At 43.6% G+C, this 23,217-nt stretch overlaps 1 protein-coding gene across 1 annotated transcript in view; it reads left to right on the top strand.

Annotated features, from left to right (window-relative positions):
- The window catches only part of LOC124252947 (conserved oligomeric Golgi complex subunit 6-like), a 54,372-nt gene extending 32,734 nt beyond the window's left edge, over positions 1-21,638 (top strand). The window contains 8 exon segments of the mRNA XM_046686636.1: positions 7,740-7,854; positions 8,342-8,473; positions 8,956-9,069; positions 9,071-9,124; positions 9,405-9,512; positions 17,022-17,075; positions 19,788-19,867; positions 20,801-21,638. Of these exon segments, the coding sequence (XP_046542592.1) occupies positions 7,740-7,854; positions 8,342-8,473; positions 8,956-9,069; positions 9,071-9,124; positions 9,405-9,512; positions 17,022-17,075; positions 19,788-19,867; positions 20,801-20,948 (805 nt within the window). The 3' untranslated portion in view covers positions 20,949-21,638.
- The last annotated feature ends 1,579 nt before the right edge of the window (positions 21,639-23,217 follow it).

Raw genomic sequence — 23,217 nt, 5'->3', positions numbered from 1 at the left:
TGTTACCCTTACCTAGGCGACTGGTTGCTCGGAGCACTAACACAGCCAGCGAAGTCAAGATGCTACTCACACAGTGATAGACATTCTAACTTCGACTGGGGTGGATCATCAACCTCAAGAAATCCGACCTGGTACCCACCCAGGACTTGGTTTCTTGGCGAGCGATTCAAGCGAACAAGGATCGTTTCCTTGTAAGCCCGACCCGGGTCACCAGAGTTCGGGGAGATGGTATCTTCATTCCTCTCCCAGCCCCAGGCACCAGCAACGGACTTGGCTCCGTCTACTGGAGCCATATGGCGGCGGCGATCTCTGTAGTGTGGCGGGCGGTTGAGGATCGTCCCATACAGCAAACTTTGGCTCCGGCTGTGGACTCACCACGGAGGATCTGGGCGCAGTCTCACAGTCCCCGAGTGGTTGACACCTCACCTTCAGTGGTGGACAAATGTCGGGAATCTCACCAGGGGGTTCCCCTTGGAAATCCCGACGCCAGCTCTCACAGTTCAGACCGATGCGTCCCTCACGGGCTGGGGGGGTGTTCTGGGCAGTCTGTCGGCTTCCGGACTCTGGTCCGAAGCCGAAGCCCACCTTCACATCAACGTGTTGGAACTGAGAGCTGTGCGGTTGGTATTCGGCGCTTCAGAGCATGTCGTGGCCAGGTAGTCCGTCTTCAGTTAGACAACCAGGCGGTTATGTCGTACATCCTGAAGCAGGGAGGCACGGTGTCCCCAGCTCCTCCGGAAGCGTGGGACTTTCTCCTCTGAATGCGACCAGTGCGATTGTCAGGTACTCCCTGTTTATCTCCGGGGCTGGAGAGCGTGTGAGCAGATCGCGGCTCTCGCGCCGGATCCTGGCCCCGCCTGCAGTGGATGCTCGACAGGCAGATATTCACAGTAATCTCCCAGTTGTGCGAGGTGCGTTCGAGGTGGATCTGTTTGCGTCCGGCGGGGCGCATCAGACACCGTGTTCTGCTCGGATACCGGACCCAGGCGTTGGCTGCCGGCGCCTTCCTGCTGGATTGGGACGGGCAAAGTGCTCTGGCGTTCCGCCGTTACCACTCATTCCCGTGTCCTTTCACAGCTGTCCACCCAGCCAGCTCGGCTACTTGTGCTACTGGCACCGCTTTGGCCGTCACAGAGCTGGTTTCGGTAATTCTCAGGTTTCTGGCTCAGCCTCCTGTTCTATTACCTTTCGCGACCGGACATTCTCACTCAGAGCGGGCCCCACCCAAATCCACGGATTCAGTGGGTGGCTTGGCCTCTGTCAGGTCTAACCTCGAGGCACGCGGAATTCCTGCAGCAGTTGCAGACACAATTCTGGCTTCGTAGGGATTAGACAAGCGTTCAATATGAGGATAGGTGGTCGCTATCTTGGCGCTGGTGTTCAGATAGGGATTGCAGATCCCTTTTCTGGAGATTTAGTCCAGTATTGGAGTTTTTGCAAGCTCGTTTGGAAGAAGGCCTGGCGGCCCGACCATTAAGCGGCTTCTCCACCGCTATTTCCACTTTTCACACCTGTCGATGGTGCTCTTCTGGGCAGCACCCTCTCGTCAAGCAGCTTTTCGCTGGGCGTGAGCGGATTCGACCTGCTCTCAAGCGAACCAGTCCACCGCAGGATTTGTCAATGCGTGCTCGATTGGCTGTCCGTCCCACTTTCTCACACCTATCGGCTATTTCCATTCAGTTGTTGACCTGGAAAGCTGTTTTCTGGTGGCGGTAACATCTGGTCGTAGAGATTGGCGATTTACATGCTATGTCGTCGACCGGCGCTGACTGTGTTTCACACGGATCGTGTCAGTATTCGCCTCGGAGATACTTACCACCGAAGGTCGATCCGCTTTCCATGTGACAGCTCCTATCGAACTTCCTACTCTTACCCAGCCTTCCACATCGGGGACCACTCCTGAGCACTCACCCGTTGGATGTCCGTAAGGCGCTCAAAGTCTATATCAAAGCGAAGCGCAGGGAATCCGTCACGGGTACCCAGCTGTTCTGTTGTTACGGTGGCCCGGGAAGGCTGGTCTGCCAGCGAGCAAGCAGACTTTGTCTCGCTGGCTAGTCTCGTATTTGTGCGCTTATCAGGCTAAGGGCAAGCCTCCCCTGAGGGTTGAAGGCTCCTTTCGGTCAGGGCAGTAGCCGCATCAAAGCTTTTGCATCGGCACTCCCCATTGAAGAGATCTGCTGCCCGCTATTTGGAGCGGCCAAGCACGCGTTTATCGCCATTATCAGCTCGTCGCATTCCCGTGTCGTGCGAGCTTTGGCCAGACTGTTCTCTCCAGTGGACAGTGTCCTGCCACCCTGACCGAGTGAGTCTTGGTTTATTGGTTTGTTTTGACTCTACTGTACAATAATTCCATTATTGACATGTCTGCTACTGTGGGCTCACTCAGAGAACCTGTACCCCTTCGATTCTGCGGAGTTACTATATCGTTAGTGAGTGGTATTTTGCATTCCCCACGGTGCTCTTATGTAAAAGCCACTTAGTGGGTGGGGATTCATTGACATTAAGCACTCATTGCAATGTCTCATTATGCTAGTGAGGTCGCGTCTTTGAGCACAATTCCTCCCTGTCAGTTCCCCTCCCATAATGCCTCTCGTGAGGCGAAACTGGGACAAGTGACAGGTGAGTGTTATGGCGTCTGTTCAATTTTTCCATGATAGCGATCGCTATATTTGTGTGCTTGGACAGAATTCCCTCCTCCTGGCCTCCGGTCTTTGGGAGTCTGTGTTTATGCATTATATGTACCCCAAGGGCGATCTCTCTGAAAAGAATTAACCAAACCTGCAGAGGTTTTCAATTCTTTGAAGAGAGTCGTCCTTGAGGTAGAACCTCCGCCTCCCCGCAATTCTGTTCACTGATATATTCAGCAGAAGGAATGATGATACGGGTCTAGGAGCCTACCCAGTTGGTGCGCATGCGCTAAGGGAGGTAACTCCGTGAGGTAGGGGCCGTATAATAAATAAAAGAGTTTATTTATTGTTCAATCTTTTTATTCAAAAAACATTGATACAACTGTCACAGTACATTTTTCAGCCGGAAAATGCATAATATGTACCCCAAGGACGACTCTCTTCAAAGAATTGAAAACCTCTGCAGGTTTGGTTAAGTTTTATTGAACCTTATATAAGGAAGTCGGAATTATCTTCAAGACTGAAGTTATTTTCACGACAGCCTGGAAAATAACCTACCCAGCATTAATATTACAGAGCGAGGTATTTCGCGCCGGAGGTTTCGCGCGTTTACCATTAACTCTCGAAACACGTGGTCACTCGGCTTACTTCGGGAAGCTACGGTGAAGACCGACGATTGTTCTAATATCAACGACGGCACTATATTATACAAGGTTCCTTTTCCTGCTACACCGGTGACATCACAGCGCGGGTACTCTACAGAATCAAAATGCCTTGTTCTGATTGGACCGAGATGGACAACGCCCTACGCAGAGGTCGATCATAGTTCACAGTTCAAGACATAGGTTGCAAGTGACAACAATATATCAGTGAACGAGCAAGCCTCCTTACAGTCCAGCTAATCTGAACCTTTATGATTGGGCTGCCTTCTTGAGGTTAGGGACCTCCCCTGTCAAGTAAGGACGAGGGCACGGCAGTCAGGCGATTTTTTACATAAAGTTCAACGATGGCAGTCACCCCTGGTTGTGCACCTACATCGTCAAGGACTTCGCAGCGAATTTAACTCGACGGGATACAAATGGATCCAAATCCATAGCGTCTCAGTCTACAGTTGAATTCATCATCAAGCTACTAACACAACTAGATGGTTAGTAAACCTACTTAAGTTGGACCTAGAACCTTCGCAAGTTCTGCTATTCTAGGTTTTTGATTTGTAACGGCGCAGAATTGTATAATTGTACCGGAGGACCATGGATCAAGATCCAACAGTCATTCCACAAGCCTTACTATCTCCGCTACCACTACGACAGTGACAGAGCCTGTTGGGGTTACGCACTTCAGCTCAAGATATGACAGGCAGAGGCAGACTACTATTACATCCGTTACAAGTCATCATCAATTCGCATCTAGACGAATCTCTACCGTTCAATTTACCGGTTCAGGTCAAACCTCATCTACTATGGTGGACCAAGAGATCGAATGTTTGAATAGGCGTCTCGTTAATAGAGCTGGAATCGATAACACTTCTCTACGTAGATGTGTCACTACAAGGTTGGGGAGCCCATCTTGCCAACAGGACGGCATCAGGGCTATGAGCAATCAAGAGAGCATATTACACATAAATCTGCTAGAGATGCAAGCAGTAATAAACGCCTTAATGCACTGGAGCAACTTACTACAGTATACCCAGTGGATGATTCACACAGTCAATTCGACAGTGGCGTTTTATGTGAACAAACTAAGCTCAACCAGGTCCCCGAACCTATCGACTCTATGTTTTCAATTGTTCGATTTAATCGACAATCTCAACATACATGTCAGAGCATATCACATTCCAGGAGCAAAGAATGTGATAGCAGACGCTCTCTCTCAGCCACACATACCATCGCCGACAGAATGAATGCTCCATACGGAGATATTCACTCTAATTATCAAGGAAATAGGAACTACACTAATAGACCTATTTGCCACTCGATTCAACAAACAACTGACAGCATTCGTATCGCCAGTTCCAGACCCACTAGCTTTGGCTACAGAAGCACTAAGCATATCGTGGGAAGGACTCAACGCGTACGCTGTTCCGCCACCAGCGTTAATCTCACAAGTTTACTCTAAATCAGTCAAACGCAGAGCCTCCATCTGAATTTGGTCGCGGCCTACTGACCAGCGAGAGCGTGGTTTCCAACTCTTATTCAAGAAATCGGACAACCAATACTACATCTTACAGAGTGCTCGAATCTGTTAATACATCCGCACACCAAACAAGCGCACGGAAAGCCAGATATATTCCAACTTCACGTATGGATTGTATCAAGGCGTGTCTGAATAACAAGTTATTCAGCCAGAGCAGCAAAGCAGTCTAGCTTGCCCTGCGTAACTCAACTTGCAACTTATACGATGACAAATGGCACAGTTTGGCAATTATGCTGCAAAGGAAGGATTTACAGCTAGATATGCTACTCATCCTCAAGTGGCTGACTACTTATGTTATCTACGTCAGACTAAGATTTTATAAGGCTCAACTTGTCCACCTATCTTGCAGCAATAGCTCTGTCATAACTGAGAACTGGCGTCAAGTTAACCTAAACCCAGTTACTCGCCTTGCTACGAGCTTTCCGATTGGAGGTTTTAAACGGAAGTTTCACGCTCCAACTTGGGATCTGATTATAGTGTTCCAACACCTCACAAGTGAGGTTTATGAACACGCTTTGCTGATATACTTGGACCCCATGATACAATGAATCTATCACGATGGTCAGTAGAGCACTGAAAATATATCTCCACCGAGCCAAACAGGAGAGGAAAAATTCAAGAGATTTATTTCCTCTATCAACAAGCTTTCATGACTGAAGTCTCAATGCGTACTACTATCTCCTTTTGGATCAGAACTGTCATACTACGTGCCTACAAGACTGCAGGACTCGACCCTCCAAGAGCTTCTAATCCTCATGATATTAGAGCGCTAACATCTACACTTGCTCTACTCGACAAGTGCAATTGAAATAACATAATGGAGGGTTAATTCTGGAGATCCGATATGGTGTTTGCCAACCACTATCTGAGAGATATCACCACCGAGGACGTCTCAGGTATCCACCAATTCGGTCCCATGGTCCTCGCACAACAGTTGATAGTTCCTCGGAGAAGATAAGTCAATCTTACAGATTTCTACTTATCTTATAACAGTACTAAATAGCTACATGCTATATATATTTTGCTTAAGTTCTTTTATTATCTTAAGCTCAGTACTATGGTTATTATATCATACAATATATAAGGTAACAACTCTACAGAGTTTGTTATTATATATTTAGCTTAAGTTAATCATATCTTAAGCTCAGTACTATGGTTACATTATAAATGTATTAGCTAACAAACTCTACAGAGTTTTTGCTATTATATATGTAGCTTAAGTTAATTATATCTTAAGCACAGTACTATACTCATATCATAAAAATATATTAGCTAACAAACTCTACAGAGTTTTTGCTATTATATATGTAGCTTAAGTTTATTCATATCTTAAGCTCAGTACTATGTTTATATCATATAAGTATATTAGCTAACAAACTCTAAAGAGTTTTTGCTATTATATATTTAGCTTAAGTTTCATCATATCTTAAGCATTATGGTTACATTATAACATGTATTAGCTAACAAACTCTACAGAGTTTTTGCTATTATATATGTAGCTTAAGTTTATTCATATCTTAAGCTCAGTACTATGTTTATATCATAAAAGTATATTAGCTAACAAACTCTAAAGAGTTTTTTGCTATTATATATTTAGCTTAAGTTTCATCATATCTTAAGCATTATGGTTACATTATAAAATGTAATAGCTAACAAACTCTCTATATTGGAGTTTTTGGCTATTTAGGTAGCTTAAGTTAATTATATCTTAAGCACAGTACTATACTCATATCATAAAATATATTAGCTAACAAACTCTACCAAGTTTTGCTATTATATATATAGCTTAAGTTTTATTCATATCTTAAGCTTAGTACTATGTTTACTTCATAAAAGTATATTAGCTAATAAACTCTAAGGAGTTTTTGCTATTATATATTTAGCTTAAGTTTAATCATATCTTAAGCTCAGTACTATGTTTATTTCATAAAAGTATTTTAGCTAACAAACTCTAAGGAGTTTATGCTATCATATTAACAAGCTTAAGTCTATTAGTCTTAAGCATTGTATTAATGTTATATATACTTTTATCATAATAAGTACATTGTAATAACCTTTATATGGCAGCTGATAAGTTAGCAGCAGGAATTCATCAGTTCAGTGCCTTTATGAAGTTCCCATAGGGTTATTACAATCATCACAGTTCAAATCACTAATTATTAAAATCCAAAGTATTATATATTCCCACCTCCTTTTCCGTCGGATTCTACAAGCAATAAGCATGAGTCAGGATAAGGAAAATATGTAATTTTTAGAGTAAAATTGATATTTTATACTTATCCTGACTCATGAGGTAAGCCTCCCATCCATCCCCACATAACACTTTGGATTTCCCTGGAAATTCAAGTGTTGGGCTCAGTATATGAGGAGAGAGTGAGGCACATGGGTTGAGGTGGAGCCCTCGTTCCCGCGCTTGGGCAGGGGAGGTAACTCGTGGTGAGTACTAATTAGTGATTTCTTTATTGAAGGGAACTTCAATTGGGAGATACACGTGTTCCACTAGGTTCGCAAGAAGAAGAACACAAGCAATAAGCATGAGTCAAGATAAGTATAAAATATCAATTTTACTCTAAAAATTACATTTTCTACTTATGGCTATTGTAGGCTTGTGTTTGTGTATTGGTGACACGACAGCTGTAGTGTGATAATATGATTGTTGCTCATGCTTTTACGTACTGGTTTAGATGACCAAGGGAAGATTGGGCAGCCTAGTGGTTAAAGCGTTCGCTCGTCACACTGCAGACCATTCACATTGGTACAATGTGTGAAGCCATTTCTAGTGTCCCCTGCCATGATATTGCTGGAATATTGCTGAAAGCGGCATAAAACTCAACTCACTCACTCATTTGTTCAGGTTTCCAAGTTTACACCATGATATGACGTGTGTAATGCTGTGTAACATGCTCCGTTCTGTTGCAGGCAGATTATCACAAGTGAGGCAGCACTTCTCTCCACCATCGTGGACATCCAGGATCTCAGTCACAGAATGTTCTTCAACAGTCTCACCTGCAACGCCAACAAACTGCTGGACAAGGTAGCAGCATATGCATGTATCATGCTTTGTGAAGTTACTGCTCTGACATGTGATCACATTATTGTAACTGGTTACTCGACAATGGGTAAACAATGCCTCTGCTACCAGTGCTTTTCATGAAAGCCCAGAGGAGATCTTTAACATTTAATTATTATGTCTCGTTATAAATCCCAGGACAGAGTAGGAACTAAACATCCCTTGATTATCTCCCCTTTAAAGGTTTAGATACACCACAGTACATCTAATTCAATGTTCTCCCTGTGAACGTAACATGCCCAAAGTGATACCCCCATGATTGATGTATATGATAGAAATCCCAGTGTAGAGTGGATATCACAAGCATATTTCCTAATTTACCTCTCGGTAGTACCAAATAGGGAATTTGGTGTGTTTCAATCCTCTGATGATAAAAGATAGAACCAGCTAAGCAGATAGGTGTGATGTATTTTTGTCATGTTCAAGAGCATCGACTTTCTGTGTTCTCCAGGTAGAGTTACCTCCCTCTGACCTGGGTCCGACGGGTTCCCTGACACAGACCCTACAGCTACTGCGGGATGTCCTGGCCTGCCATGATGCCTCGGTTGTTCCCATTGATGACAAGAAGCAGGACTTTAAACAGGTCTGCACGCTTAGAATTAGTTTTGTTCCAGGGTGAATCAGGTGCCCTGCGTCCATTGTTTGTCTCTACCTAGGAATCCCAACATTAACAACATCTGAGATATGCTGCAGATTAAAGTATGGCATTTATGTATATTTCATTTCCTTTTAATTATTGCTTGTTAAATGCCTCTGAATTGAGTAGAAGTCATCGAGAACAGATTGGTTTTATTGTTCTGATTAGGGGATACACCTAGTTTCAGACATCTTCAAATAATAATATCAAAATAGCATATGCATGTCTATATAAGTGTAACAAGCAGGCTCTTCAATATAACGAAATAAACCATTTCCCCTGGACTCCTTCCAATTGATTTACCAGTATAAGTCTTTAATAAGATGATTCATTTCAGTCAGTGTCAGTTTATTATGGTTCTTTTACGTGTCATTAAACAGGTATAACCATTTGCAAAATGTTAAACTTTGACAATTTGACAATTGCAGATTTTGTCGTGTGTTGTGGACCCGCTGATACAGATGTGTTCCGTGTCGGCCAGTCGTCTCAACACAGTGGACATGGCTGCGTACATGATCAACTGTATCTACCTGATGCAGTCCAACGCTTGCTCTGTACGAGTTCACAGACACACGCTTGGAGATGCTGCAGGCCCAGGTAACACAGTCTTGTGAAAGTGTTGGTATTCCAGATTAGATGGTATAGTCCTCAGATCAGCCTTATTTGTGCTTTGCTTCTTTGTAAATGAGTCTTCTCACCACTGTGTCAGTTTGTTGTGGAGTCTTCCACTTGTAATTGTTGTGGAGTCTTCCACTTGTAATTGCCGTGAGTTTGCTGTGGACCCTTGAGCCTGCTGAGTTGGTTTGTTGTGGGGTCTTTTTAGGTGCTTTGTTGATTTGTCATGGACAAAATTCATGGCTGTGTTGGTTTCTTGTAGGTCGATGCCCATGTGGACACACTTATCAGTGAGCAGGCTTCCTTTGTGCTGGGAAGGGTTGGACTGTCTCCCATCTACAGCTCCGTGCAGCAGCACCAGCCCAGCCAGGTAATGTCACGTTTACCTGTAGCATCTAGGATTTGTATCTTGTTTGGCTATATGTATTCATGTATAATTGTACAGTAGAACACGGATATAACGAACTCCAAGGGACCAAGAAATTTAGTTCGCTATATCCGTTGTTCGTTATTCACATTTGACCGCCATCTTGGATTGTAGAGATGTAGACATTCACAGACATTACCTATATCATGTTGATAAATATGAAGTTTATATTTTTAAACTTATCCTATCTCACGACTTGCACCTCTCTCTCTTCATTCGACCATGAGTGGAAACGATTTAAAACTTTGCTCCAGGCCTACCTTGTCCCTGTCCTCGTGCTGTGCGTGCCTTCCTGCCTCAGTCATGCTCACTAGTCCATGACAGCACGAGGCATGCGCAGTCCTCACCCACGTGATCACCTCACATACTCATTCTCTTTCTTGTCGCTCCACAGAGTGGACGTGAATTTTTGTTTTCGTCTGATAATTGCTCAATCTGGTTAAGCCTGTTCAAGCCAGTAACGAAGTTTTGCGCTCAGCGTAATAAAGTTTTTTCAGCTTGGGACCCACACACATCGTGTGTTGATTTTGTGGGTTGTTGTGATTAGGACAAACGTTGTCCTAAGTGTTCAGGACTTGTCTAATGAGGATTTTAAAGCTTACAAACGTGCTTGTGCCAGACGTTTGGCAGATAGGGCCAGGAATGCTTATGCGTGTTCTGGTCCATTTCCTGCTAAAAACAATGTTTACATCGCCCCACCCTACCTGCTCACCGTTCTAAAATCTCCCGTCTCTCCTAACGAAGATTTTATGGACGCTTCGGTCTGATTCCTATTTGTCTGAGACTGTTAAAAGGCGTTTGGGACGGGAAGTGTCGTTCTAGATCTCGTTCACGCTCGAGCTCTCGTCGTCCTTCCAGTGTACCAGTCCGAAACGATTCACCACCTTGATTCATTTCACCAATCAGAATTGGGTCTAATGCTAGTGTTGGTGCACTAGAACGGAACCATTCACCTAGCCGTGTCATTGCCAAGGGTCGAACTAGTTCACTCAGCCGAGCCGGCTCACCAGACCGTAATCGAATGGGTTCACCTGACTGAACTGATTCACGTAATCGAATGGTCTTACCTGACCGAACTGATTCACGTAATTGAATGGGTTCACCTGACAGAACTGATTCACGTAATCGAAGGGGTTCACCAGGACGAACGGGTTCACATTCCCGACTCAGTTCACCTCAACATAGGTTTCAGTTCGACGCACCATCTCATAGTCGAATCAATTCACCACAGCGTTTTGATTCACTTAGTCGTTCAGTCTCACCTGGTCGAGGTGGTTGGCCATTTCGATCCGGTTCACCTAGCCGTACAGTGTGTTTTCATCAGAGTGATTCTCGTAGTCGGTCTCATTCGCCTCAGGTGAATCAGGATATCCCGTCTTGTCAGTTTAGACTAAGTAGCGTAATTTTGCGCACACTGTAACAATATTTACTTCCTCGGATCCCCAATCGTCATGTTCCTGGAGCAAACGTTGTCGGGAATGTGCTCCCTTATCAAGGACGTTTTTAGAGCATGTAGACATGCTTGCTCCCGATGGCTGGCAGACAGAGCTCGTTACACTTCAACAGTTGATCATCCGACAAACCCCCGCTTTTAACGACCGGTATTAACTGCTCGTCGTCCGCAGATTCCCATGTCGGACGGTGATAATTTTATTGGCGCATCATTAGATGTCTTCTCGTGGTTCCCCCTCATCAAAACGCTCTGTGTTGCCAGCTGACTCACACATCCGATCTACATCGTCAAATCGCCGAACCGATTCACCACACCGAATCGGTTCGCCATACCGAATGGATTCACCAGACCGAACCGTTTTTACCGAATGGATTCACCACACCCAATCGGTTCGCCATACCGAATGGATTCACCACACCGAATCGGTTCGCCATACCGAATGGATTCACCACACTGAATCGGCTCGCCATACCGAATGGATTCACCAGACCGAACCGTTTCGCCACGGCGTATGTGGATTACGACATGGACTCAGTTTCCTATCGCCGAAACGGTTCACATCATCGATTCAATTCACAGCACCGAAACGATTCACCTCGGCCGGAACATTTCACCTCGCCTCACCGGTTCATCTGAGCGTTCTAGATCTCTCCATCAGCTGAGATCATTTAAACGTTTCGGATTACCGAACCGATCCAGATCACAGTCACGATCCAGATCATAATGCTGATCCAGGTCACGGACTGATTCAGATCACGTCAACATTCCGGTTCACCACCCTGAACCCATTTACCAGCCCGACTCGTACCGTTTCACCAGGCCGAAAAGCTCCTTATCGTCGAACCAGTTCACCTGGCCGTCAAGTTCACTGAATTGTCAGCATTTATCGAACTGTCAGCATTCGTCAATAATTCGTTCTTCTGACCTTGCCAGCAATTGAGCTTATTCATGAATTGGGCGATTCACCACTCGTGTTATTTCCAACACGGCGCATCTTACCAGCCTATCAGAGCCTATGCCAAATGTGTCTGGGATGCCTCCCAAGACACTTAATCCACATCGAACCTCGTCTTTGTTTTCATAGTACGGGCTACGCCAGTCGCCTATAAGAGGCAGGAATGGTTTTGGTTGATTTGACAAACATGATCGCATGGTTCGCCGACCACGTACAGCTGCCTAGAGCAAGATACCAGATGTTCAGTTGATTGCATTCAACATGAAGGATCGGGACTTGTCAACACTGGTTTTCCACATCCTCAACGAGGTTCGTGAACTTGCATCTGGATTGGGCCAAATTTGTCGAACTCTGCTAGTTTTCAACACGAACATAGCTCAGCCCGGAATTGATGGGTTGCGACTCGCCCGGTTAACCGAAGACCATGTTGTCCGTTTTTTTGTCACTCGTGTGTAACTTTTGCAAATGGCGGACTACTGTTTGTTTACCGGAATTTTGATGATTAGAGTGACTATGAAGTGCCCTTGCAGACTTGTCTTGGTCCCACGAATCGGATACCAAGTCCAGCCTTTAAATGTTAGTAACAATGAACGCTGCCATTCCCCTTTAAGAGTGAATGTGTCAGGATTTTGACAGCCAGTCGAGAGAGAGACTGCTTATCGAGGGTGACAGACAGAAATACCCGTGAACGGTTTGACTAGTTCAAGCACTGAGTTCAGAGGTCACTGCAGTTATGCAAGGACTGTCACCAGGCAGCGATCTACTACCTTTATCACTCCACTTGGCGCACCATTATTTTGTTCCGCCAACCGAAACGTTCCTGAGGTCACCGATCGCGTGCAATTTCTACAATTTGTTTACAATGTGAACGTTCCTGTAGATTGACTGACAATCTCCTTTCGCCGAACATACTACATTGAACACTCCGTCAGAACTGACGTAGTTGCTCGACTTATTGAACGTTCTTATAACAGGAGATATCTTTTTGTCAGAGGCAAGAGTGGTTAGACCTCTCATTTCCCTCGACCTGCGAGGGCCGTGGGGTAGACTAGTGGTTAAAGCGTTGGCTCGTCATGCCGAAGACCCCGGTTCGATCCCCACATGGGCACAATGTGCTAAGCCCATTTCTGGTGTCCCCCGCCGTGATGTTGCTGGATTATTGCTAAAAGCGGTGTAAAACTCATCTCAGTCAGTCAGTCAGTCAGTCAGTCCCTCGACCTGTGAGACGCCTACCTTCACATCCGGATACATCCAGACTATCGGAAGTATCTTCGATTTACTTTTAAGGGGCGTCATTGATACCAATGGAGGATCCTGCTGTATGGGCATATGTGCAGCCCCGTGGCTTTTTACTCAGATACCCATTCTGATAACAAGCTACCTGCATTGTCGGCGTGACATTTGACAACAATATCGACAAACTGTGTTCAGAAGCCCAGCAGGATCCAGTCGTCCTTCCTCTCCACAGACAGTTCATCATCAAGTTGCTCTCGCGCAATTAGGATGGCTGCTAAATTGAGCAATCAGGGGTAACACACCGACCGATGATTTCTTTTATTGGGACAATATTCAACACCACGACAGGTCATGATGTTTGTGCCCCAGGAGAGGTGGGACAAGATTCAGTGCAACGCACCACTAGTGTTGGTCCAACCCACACCTTTTGCCAGTGGCAGAAGTTACTAGGGTGGTGGCGTCGGCAAGCGCTGACTGGCGGGCCAGCTGCAGCTTGCCCTCTTCAGATGGTTCTGTGCCCAAACATCGGGGGCGACAACCCCAGGGAGTTGATTCGTCTTCCCGCACAACTACATTCAGTCTTTCGTTGGTGGCTCAACAAGTGGAATGTTTGTGTTGGAGTCTCTAGGGTGCCCTTCATACCGACTCAACACCTATTCGTTGGCACATCTTGCAAGCTGGGGCTCACTTTCTCCATCAAGTGGCCTAGCAGTGGTCATCAGGAGAAAGGGCCCTTCATCACAACGCTAATTGGAATTCAGCACTGTCATTATCGCCTGTTCGGCATTTTCGGGACAACCATCAGCTTCAGCGCAGATGATCACCAGTTCGCGAACGTTTCTGCTTTTGTGTACAATCTGAATAAAATTCAGAATTTTATTTCTGATTTGTGTCTTCGATTCTTCTGGGACTTGTGAGTTTTCCGATTCAATTACCCTTTCACCCTCCACTGGACGGTGTCTGTGGGGGTTGTTTCAAAGCAGGGGCTGGCCCGATACTGGTCGTCAGACCTTGGAAATCGTGGTAATGTGACTGATTACACTCGCTAAGCTGCGTCCTTTCACTTTCGTGAAGGTAGTGACTGAACACCACATTGCTCGTGAATCCCGGTCTCTGGAGCACTTGTGTTTAGTAAGTCAATGGGTTCGAACTGACAATAGTAGGTCTCGCTTTTGAGACGCTGGAGGGTCGCCACCTCACTTACTGTCCTCTGCTCCACGGAGTAATTACGTCAGTGAAGTGAGTCATTCCCGAAGTGTTACACTTCATAGCGTTACCTTAAACCATCGCGAAGAGCGCCCGTCTGCGTAAAGAGACTGTTTATACCCTTGTCTACTGCTTCCAAGGCGGAAGTCTCGCACAACACTCTCATATTGGCTACGAGCTACAATACTACGAGCCTCCACTTTTGCCGGTTTGCCACCACCTACGGCAGTCAACCCTCATGAAACCAGGGCATTGGCTTCTACTATGGCGTTGCATAGCAACTGCTCGTTAACTGCCATAATGGAGGGTTGTTTTTGGCGATCTGACACGGTATTTTCGTCTCATTACCTCAGAGATGTGTCGGTGACGGATATTCAAGGCCTTCATCAGTTTGGACCATTCGTCCTTGCCTAGCAGTTATCAGCAGCACAACATCGGAGATAATGAACTTCCTTGTGCTACGATGCTATATGGATCCCATTTGTGCAGTTGATCCCAAGTCGTAATCGTTTCTGCTTGTGTACAATCTGAAAAAATCTGAAAAAACCTTTTTCTGATTTGCGTCTTTGTTTTTTTCCGGGATTTAGATTTCTCCTCTCATTTGTTTGAGACTATAGAGAGTCGCCACCTCACTTACTGTCCTCTGCTCCACGGAGTAATTAAGTCAGTGAAGTGAGTCCTTCCCAAAGTGTTACACTTCGTAGCGTTCATGCTCCTAAGTGCCTATACACATCTATGTGATCTTTCTGTGGTAAGTAGTGGAAGTCATTAGATGATGTTGTGGTACTGAACGTTAAAATTGTGAGTTTTACCGATTCAATTACCCTTTCACCCTCCTCGGGACGGTGTCTGTGGGGATTGTTTCGAAGCAGGGGCTGGCCCGATACTAGTCGTTAGACTTTTATTACGGGGGTACCTTGGAAATCGTGGTGATGCGACTGATTACACTCGCTAAGCTACGTCCTTTCACTTTGTGAAGGTAGTGACTGAACACCACATTGCTCGGGAATCCCGGTCCCTGGGAGCACTTGTGCTTAGTAAGTCAATGGGTTCGCACTAACCCTCGCACGTAGTAACTTGGTAGTTATTGGCCTACCTTGTAGTTGCTTCCTCACGGTTGTTTGGGCATAACGCTTAGCTGTTATCGCTTGAACTTCGGGTAATCTATGACCCACCTTCCTACCGTGGGATAAGTGCAAGTCGTGAGATAGGATAAGTTTAAAAATTTGGAAATTTTAACTATAAATTGTATATTTATATACTTATCCTATCTCACGCGATAAAGTCCCTCCCTACCTCCCCACTACATAGATACCACCGTTCCGGTTTTGTCCTTTTATGGCTCCAAGATCGAGAATGAGTATGTGAGGTGATCACGTGGGTGAGGACTGCGCATGCCTCGTGCTGTCATGGACTAGTGAGCATGACTGAGGCAGGAAGGCACGCACAGCACGGGGACAGGGACAAGGTAGGCCTGGAGCAAAGTTTTAATTCGTTTCCACTCATGGTCGAATGAAGAGAGAGAGGTGCAAGTCGTGAGATAGGATAAGTATATAAATATACAATTTATAGTTAAAATTTCCAATTTTATAATAAAATTGAAATAATACAACTACAACTTAAATAAATTTATTTTTTAATGAAAATGCAAGCTTACATTTATAATGTCCAGATAAACCACGAAAGAAGCAAAAACTGTAGCGATTTTTTTTCCATTTGTGACATGTCATAACATGCCCGTGCCTTTTTCTTTTATATTTTCATTTTTATGTAATCAGGCTTTCCGTTCGTTAACAAGACACAACAACGGGAAATACCTCCGTTTTCGAAGCTTTGTATGAATAACATGCGAGGCTAATCGTGTGGTGTCTGGTATCGTTCAACAGCTCTGGAACATCAACAATATCACTGTACCCTCGCCGAGAGTATTTTCACAGTTGTAAAAAGCGATTTTATTGGATAAAGATTGGTTTCTAATGACGCTTTTTCGCCACAGTCTGCTATAAGGATCGTGATTGGTCAAAATCAGACACGTGACCTAAGGCAGCCAATCATACTACGGCAATGGATACCGTCCTCGTCGAGGAAAACGGTTGTTGAATGGGTTAATTAATTAATGACCATCAATCAATGTTGATTCACCGCCAACAAGATTGATGTATACTGTACCGCTAAGTGGCTGAGCTGACACTGAGTGAGTTCGCTAATCACGTCGTTAATTGGGTCTTGGGGGTAGTTAATCAGTTCGCTATAGCCGTTAATTCGCTACTCACGAGTTCGTTATTCACGTATAATTTTAATGATATTATAAAGGACTGTTGAAATTTGTTCGCTATATCCGTTTGTACACTATATCTGTGTTCGCTATAACCATGTTCTACTGTATTATCAATTTAGTATGAATACAAACATGATTTTTGATACAAAATAGCGAAGTCATTATTTCTTAATTATTTCCATGGTTAAGATAGGCAAGGAGAACATTTTGCAGTTAACAGGTTCATTCTAGTTCCTGTTTAGCATAATGCTGAGTAATTGCATATCTACATAGGTACTGTTATCTACATGACCCTGACCTACTTTCCTTCACTGTTTCCCACAGGGGCCTCTCTCAGTCATGCAGGGGATGGATACACTGACCGTCAAGTCGGGCATGGTGAGGAATATCCCATCCTTGATTATCCATTACATCTCTATTCTGTTGTGACTTGCTGTTACCCTACCATTACATCTCCATTCTATTGTGACTTGCCGTTACCCTACCATTACATCTCCACTCTGTTGTGACTTTCTGTTCCCCTACCATTACAACTCTATTCTGTTGTGACTTGCCGTTACCCTACCATTACATCTCTATTCTGTTGTGACTTGCCGTTACCCTACCATTGCATCTTTATTCTGTTGTGACTTGCCGTTACCATACCATTACATCTCCACTCTGTTGTGACTTGCCGTTACCATACCATTACATCTCCACTCTGTTGTGACTTGCTGTTACCCTACCATTACATCTTTATTCTGTTGTGACTTGCTGTTACCCTACTATTACATCCCTATTCTGTTGTGACTTGCCGTTACCCTACCATTACATCTCTATTCTGTTGTGACTTGCCGTTACCCTACCATTACATCTCTATTCTGTTGTGACTTGCTGTTACCCTATCATTACATCTCCATTCTGTTGTGACTTGCTGTTACCCTACCATTACATCTCTATTCTGTTGTGACTTGCTGTTACCCTACCATTACATCTCTATTCTGTTGTGACTTGCCGTTACCATACCATTACATCTCCACTCTGTTGTGACTTGCCGTTACCCTACCATTACATCTTTATTCTGTTGTGACTTGCCGTTACCCTACCATTACATCTCCACTCTGTTGTGACTTGCTGTTACCCTACCATTACATCTCCACTCTGTTGTGACTTGCTGTTACCCTATCATTACATCTCTATTCTGTTGTGACTTGCTGTTACCCTACCAATTCATCTCCATTCTGTTGTGACTTACCGTTACCCTACCATTACATCTCCACTCTGTTGTGACTTGCTGTTACCCTACCATTACATCTTTATTCTGTTGACTTGCTGTTACCCTACCATTACATCCCTATTCTGTTGTGACTTGCCGTTACCCTACCATTACATCTCTATTCTGTTGTGACTTGCCGTTACCCTACCATTACATCTCTATTCTGTTGTGACTTGCTGTTACCCTATCATTACATCTCCATTCTGTTGTGACTTGCTGTTACCCTACCATTACATCTCTATTCTGTTGTGACTTGCTGTTACCCTACCATTACATCTCTATTCTGTTGTGACTTGCCGTTACCATACCATTACATCTCCACTCTGTTGTGACTTGCCGTTACCCTACCATTACATCTCCAATCTGTTGTGACTTGCTGTTACCCTACCATTACATCTTTATTCTGTTGTGACTTGCTGTTACCCTACCATTACATCTCCACTCTGTTGTGACTTGCCGTTACCCTACCATTACATCTCCACTCTGTTGTGACTTGCTGTTACCCTATCATTACATCTCTATTCTGTTGTGACTTGCTGTTACCCTACCAATTCATCTCCATTCTGTTGTGACTTACCATTACCCTACCATTACATCTCCACTCTGTTGTGACTTGCTGTTACCCTACCATTACATCTCCACTCTGTGGTGACTTGCTGTTACCCTACCTGGCAGCCACAGGGGTAACAAGGAGTGTCTAGTAAGTGTGGTATTCCTAGTAAAACTGTGTGTAGAATCTTAGTGACCTGGAACTATAAAACTGGCTTGACTAAAACAAACAGCCACACACACACAAGCTATATATAAGAGGGAATGACCTTGAATGAGACAGTAATCCCTATTTCCCCTCACCTTAGTCTATAATGATGATAGTCCTGGACCTGTTCACTATCATTGCTCGTTGGAAAAATAACATCGCTGTCTCCATATCTCCACAGATTTGTCTCACCCACTGGTGTTATTTGATTGGACAGCTGTTTGTAACTTTGTGTTTTGTAAAGAGGGCTCAATATTTTAAAACTTGCTTTGCCTTCATAAAAATATTGAAATGTGAAAGAATAAAATGAAACACTGTGTTTTTCTTAATTCACTTATCAGAAAGAGGCAAAAAAGATATTAAATACTTGATTAAGACATGTTGAGGTTTTATGTTAGAAACTACTTAACATTTTGAGGAAACAACATATCTACCCAATTCTACTAGAGGTGGGACAATACAGAAATTTGACGATACAATACGTATCGCGATATATCTTGAAACGATACGATTCGATTCTAAGCATATCACGATATGCTTTCTTTAGTTATTTTCTTTAAAAAATTATATGTTAATAGCAAGAAATTTTGACATAACCGTCAATATCTGATGAACATTAACAATTTGAAGGTCAGCAATACATATCACGATACGAAAAAATGTATCGATATATTTATCGTCAGATAAAGTATCATGATTATCGATACTACGATACATCGTCACAGCTCTAAATTCTACTTTGTTGTATGAATCACTATAGAATAGAATCTGGTACACTGTCGATGATGTACATGTTGCATTATCAGTTTATGTCAGATTATAACAAACATGTTAGGTCTGTTTCGGTAGTTCAATATCAATACAAAATTTCAGTTCCTCATTACCCATGGTCAAGCAGGGCCAGATACATCTTTTTGAGAAAGGGGTGGGGTGCACACTTCATTTTCACGAGAGTTTCAATTGTCATTTAAAAACCTTTCAGGACAAAGGGGGTGCACCCCCACCACCCCCACCTCCATCCGCCTATGGTCAAGCGTTATTTGATGGTAATTTAGGTCGATTTTCTGTTCCATTCCAGAACAAGTTTGACAGTTACCTTGCCAGTCCTGATGCTCTGATCTTGCCCCAGTGTAGTCTACTGTTGAGTGCCTTGGTCAGGTGAGCTATTTCCTTTATTGATCATCACACTTACAGACGAGCAAGTGTCTTGGGCAGGTGAACTATTCATTCACTGATCATCATATGAAACGTTCAGCTGGTGCCTTGTCCAGGTGAGCTATACATTTTGCTGAGCATCATGTTGACAGACCAACAAGTGCCTTGGTCAGGTGAGCTATATATTTTACTGAGCGTCATGTTGACAGACCAACAAGTGCCTTGGTCAGTCATGTTGACAGACCAACAAGTGAGCAGGTGAGCTATATTTTACTGAGCGTCATGTTGACAGACCAACAAGTGCCTTGGTCAGGTGAACCTAGTGGGGTAGCCTAGTGGTTAAAGCGTTCACTCGTCATGCCAAAGATCCGGGTTCGATTCCCCACATGGGTACAATGTGTGAAGCACATTTCTGGTGTCCTCCGCCGTGATGTTCCTGGAATATTGCTAAGAGCAGCGTAAAACTAAACTCACTCACTCACTCCATAGACCTTTATGATGGGTGAATATTTATGCAGGACTAATGAGTCACTCTGAAGGTCATCGGAGCAGATGGATGTCATTTAAATAGGTCAAAAGTTATGTGAAATCTAGAATGTTTCAGACTCCCTGATAATGTGTTTCAGATCATCTGAGTAACCTGATAGCAAGAATTGTTCAGACGCCCGAAGCGGAAGGGCATCTGGTAACAAAATATATTTTCAAGGTACTCTGCTTAAGTCTGGGAGTAACAACGCATGCACGCGTCGTCATATGAGTAGGAATTTTACCCAATTTTACAGCATGTCTTCCACTGTAATAATATGGTCTCTGTCATGCTCTGTGTGTTTCAGTCTGTGAGATAATATATTTGTGATGACTAGTTTGAAATCGCTGATTTATGATAAAAATCGTCCTGTTCACTGTTTACCTCATTACATGTTCTGGTGTTGCCAGGGAGAACGTGAAGCAGAAGTCTGCCCAGCTCATCTGTGAAGCATACAAGCTGATGTACAGCGCCATCTACATCCCTTCCAACGAGTACAAGGAACCACAAGGCATTGTCCCCAGAACACCAGACCAAGTCCTCAAGCTGCTGTCATAGTAACACACCTGAAGTTGAAGACTGCATGAGAAGTACCTTATCATCCAAAATGAGAAACATGGAATCTCACACTGGCTCTCTGTGTTGTGCTGTACAGACAGTCTGGACTTTCCACAACAGTGCAGGACAATAGAATATGTCATTCTATGGGCTAAAGTTTCATAAACAAAATAAAATTTTTTTATGTCTTTTCCCAAAATATTTGTAACCAATTTCACCTTGCTTCCACTCAGTCTAGATGATAATTTTAAGGTTATGTTATCATGAAATATAGGAAAGTATTTGGAATGCAATCAGCCCATATTTCATGTTAAAAGGGAAGACCCAACCCAAACATTTCCTTTTGTAAACTGGAGCCAGCTGATCAAAAGGATGAACAGGTAGTTGTGTGAATTGTCACTGTCTGAGGACAGACAGCAGGGATTTACCAGGGTTGTATATTTGGAAAGCCTGGGGGCCTGAGGTCGTGACATGGGGTCCTGAGCTTACTGTGGCCAGGTGATGGAGATATGTTTGGGTGTACAGAGTGGGAAGCTGACCTTTTGTGTATGCAAACATGCTGATGTAGTAATTGCCATACGATGCACTAACATGTGTTGTATGTAATATACATATGTAACAGTATTTATATGGTGTATATAGTGATTCTTGTGTGAAGAATGGAACCATAATAAACATATGGAAACCTGATATATGTTGTTATGATTGACATGTTGGACGACAAAGATGTACATCCACAGGATGCTGTGGTGAATTTCTTTCCGAATGCTCTATACAGAAATATTGAATCTGTATTAAAACACCCTGTAAAATATCCGGACTAGACAAACCTGTCATTGATATTATGAGAACCCAACCACACTGTCGAAATATCTTGTTTTTTCTCCCCTAGGGAACAACACTGTTGTTCTTTCCACCACGACTCTCCATTAATCTTAAGTTTGGGGCAGACACTGCAGTTCTATTCACCTGTCCATAAAAGGAACCAACGTTCTTCCTCAAACCTTGGCTGAAATAATGCTGATGTGACATAAACTTTTAACTCACTCACTCACTCACTTCTGTGACATGAAATTAAGATTACCAGAAGTGTGAAGCTGAGAATAGGTGTGCTCTTCCATCAGAACAATACCAGTCCACAAATAAATAATTGTCATGACTAATATCCCACCGTTGTTTTGAAATCCTTCTGATATGGCCCCGACAGACTTATTTCTGTTCCCAAACAGAAACTCGAAACCCATGTCGTTTCCAACGATGACGTCAGAGCAGATGAGATGAACGCTTTTGACTGCCAAGAGAAAGTCTTCTTGGAAATATGGATAAAGTCCCCTGAACACCGTTAGCAAAGTGGAAGCTGTGACATTTATAACTCATTTATCAGTTTTTCGGTTACGTCTATGTAACACTCAGAACTTATCAATTACCTTTCCCAGTTATGGTGTCTTATTAGAACGATTTATCATCTTAGATAGAATCTACTAACTCATTTTCTGTCATTTCAAAGTAGTGGTGTTCCGATTAGTTGAAATAATCGAAGATTGGTCGCAGTGACCAAACGACCAAGCTATCGATCACATTTTCTCATAATCGAACACAAACGATTTGCAATTACTGTTTTAGTGTTTGAAACACTTGAAGATGGAACATATCCTAGAAGTTGTCAGGGCTTGAAAACTTGTTTAATTCTTAGAAAACTCACTTCATTAACTGAAAAGTCATGACTGAATATTTCTTGAAGACTCCAGAAAGATAATGTTCATGATATATTACTCATCACTTTCAAGTAGCAAGTTGCATCATGTTATACATATCTACAATAACAACGTTGATAGGAAAATCTGAAAAATGACGCTGACCAATTTGTTTCGATGATTGTTCATTGGTAATGAAGCAATCATCAATTGTGAGATTTCAACCAATTCCCAACAATATTTCAAAGACGCGACTGACGTGATGAAAACAGTAATCTAATCAGTAGTCAAAACTTTCAATTTTTACTTATCCTGACTCATGATCTTTTGCTTATCTCCCTTTCCTTTTCGAATGTTAGTGGAACACTTGAATCCCTTGAAGTTCCCGAAGCGGACGTAAAAATACACTCACCCACGAGTTACCTCCCTTTTGCCCTTTTCCTGCGCAAACAGTCATGTGACCAGCCTTACTTGTCACTCTCTCCCTTTTTGCCCAAGCAGATGGTTGGGCGAGCACTGGAGTCCCTTATACGGCATTATATCCTTTTTATTTAGGTTCTATTTTTTAAAATTAC

The sequence above is a fragment of the Haliotis rubra genome, unplaced genomic scaffold, assembly GCF_003918875.1.
Source record: "Haliotis rubra isolate DU_JTF1 unplaced genomic scaffold, ASM391887v1 Scf53, whole genome shotgun sequence".
Lineage (NCBI taxonomy): Eukaryota > Metazoa > Mollusca > Gastropoda > Lepetellida > Haliotidae > Haliotis > Haliotis rubra.
This window is presented reverse-complemented; position numbering and strand designations above follow the sequence as displayed.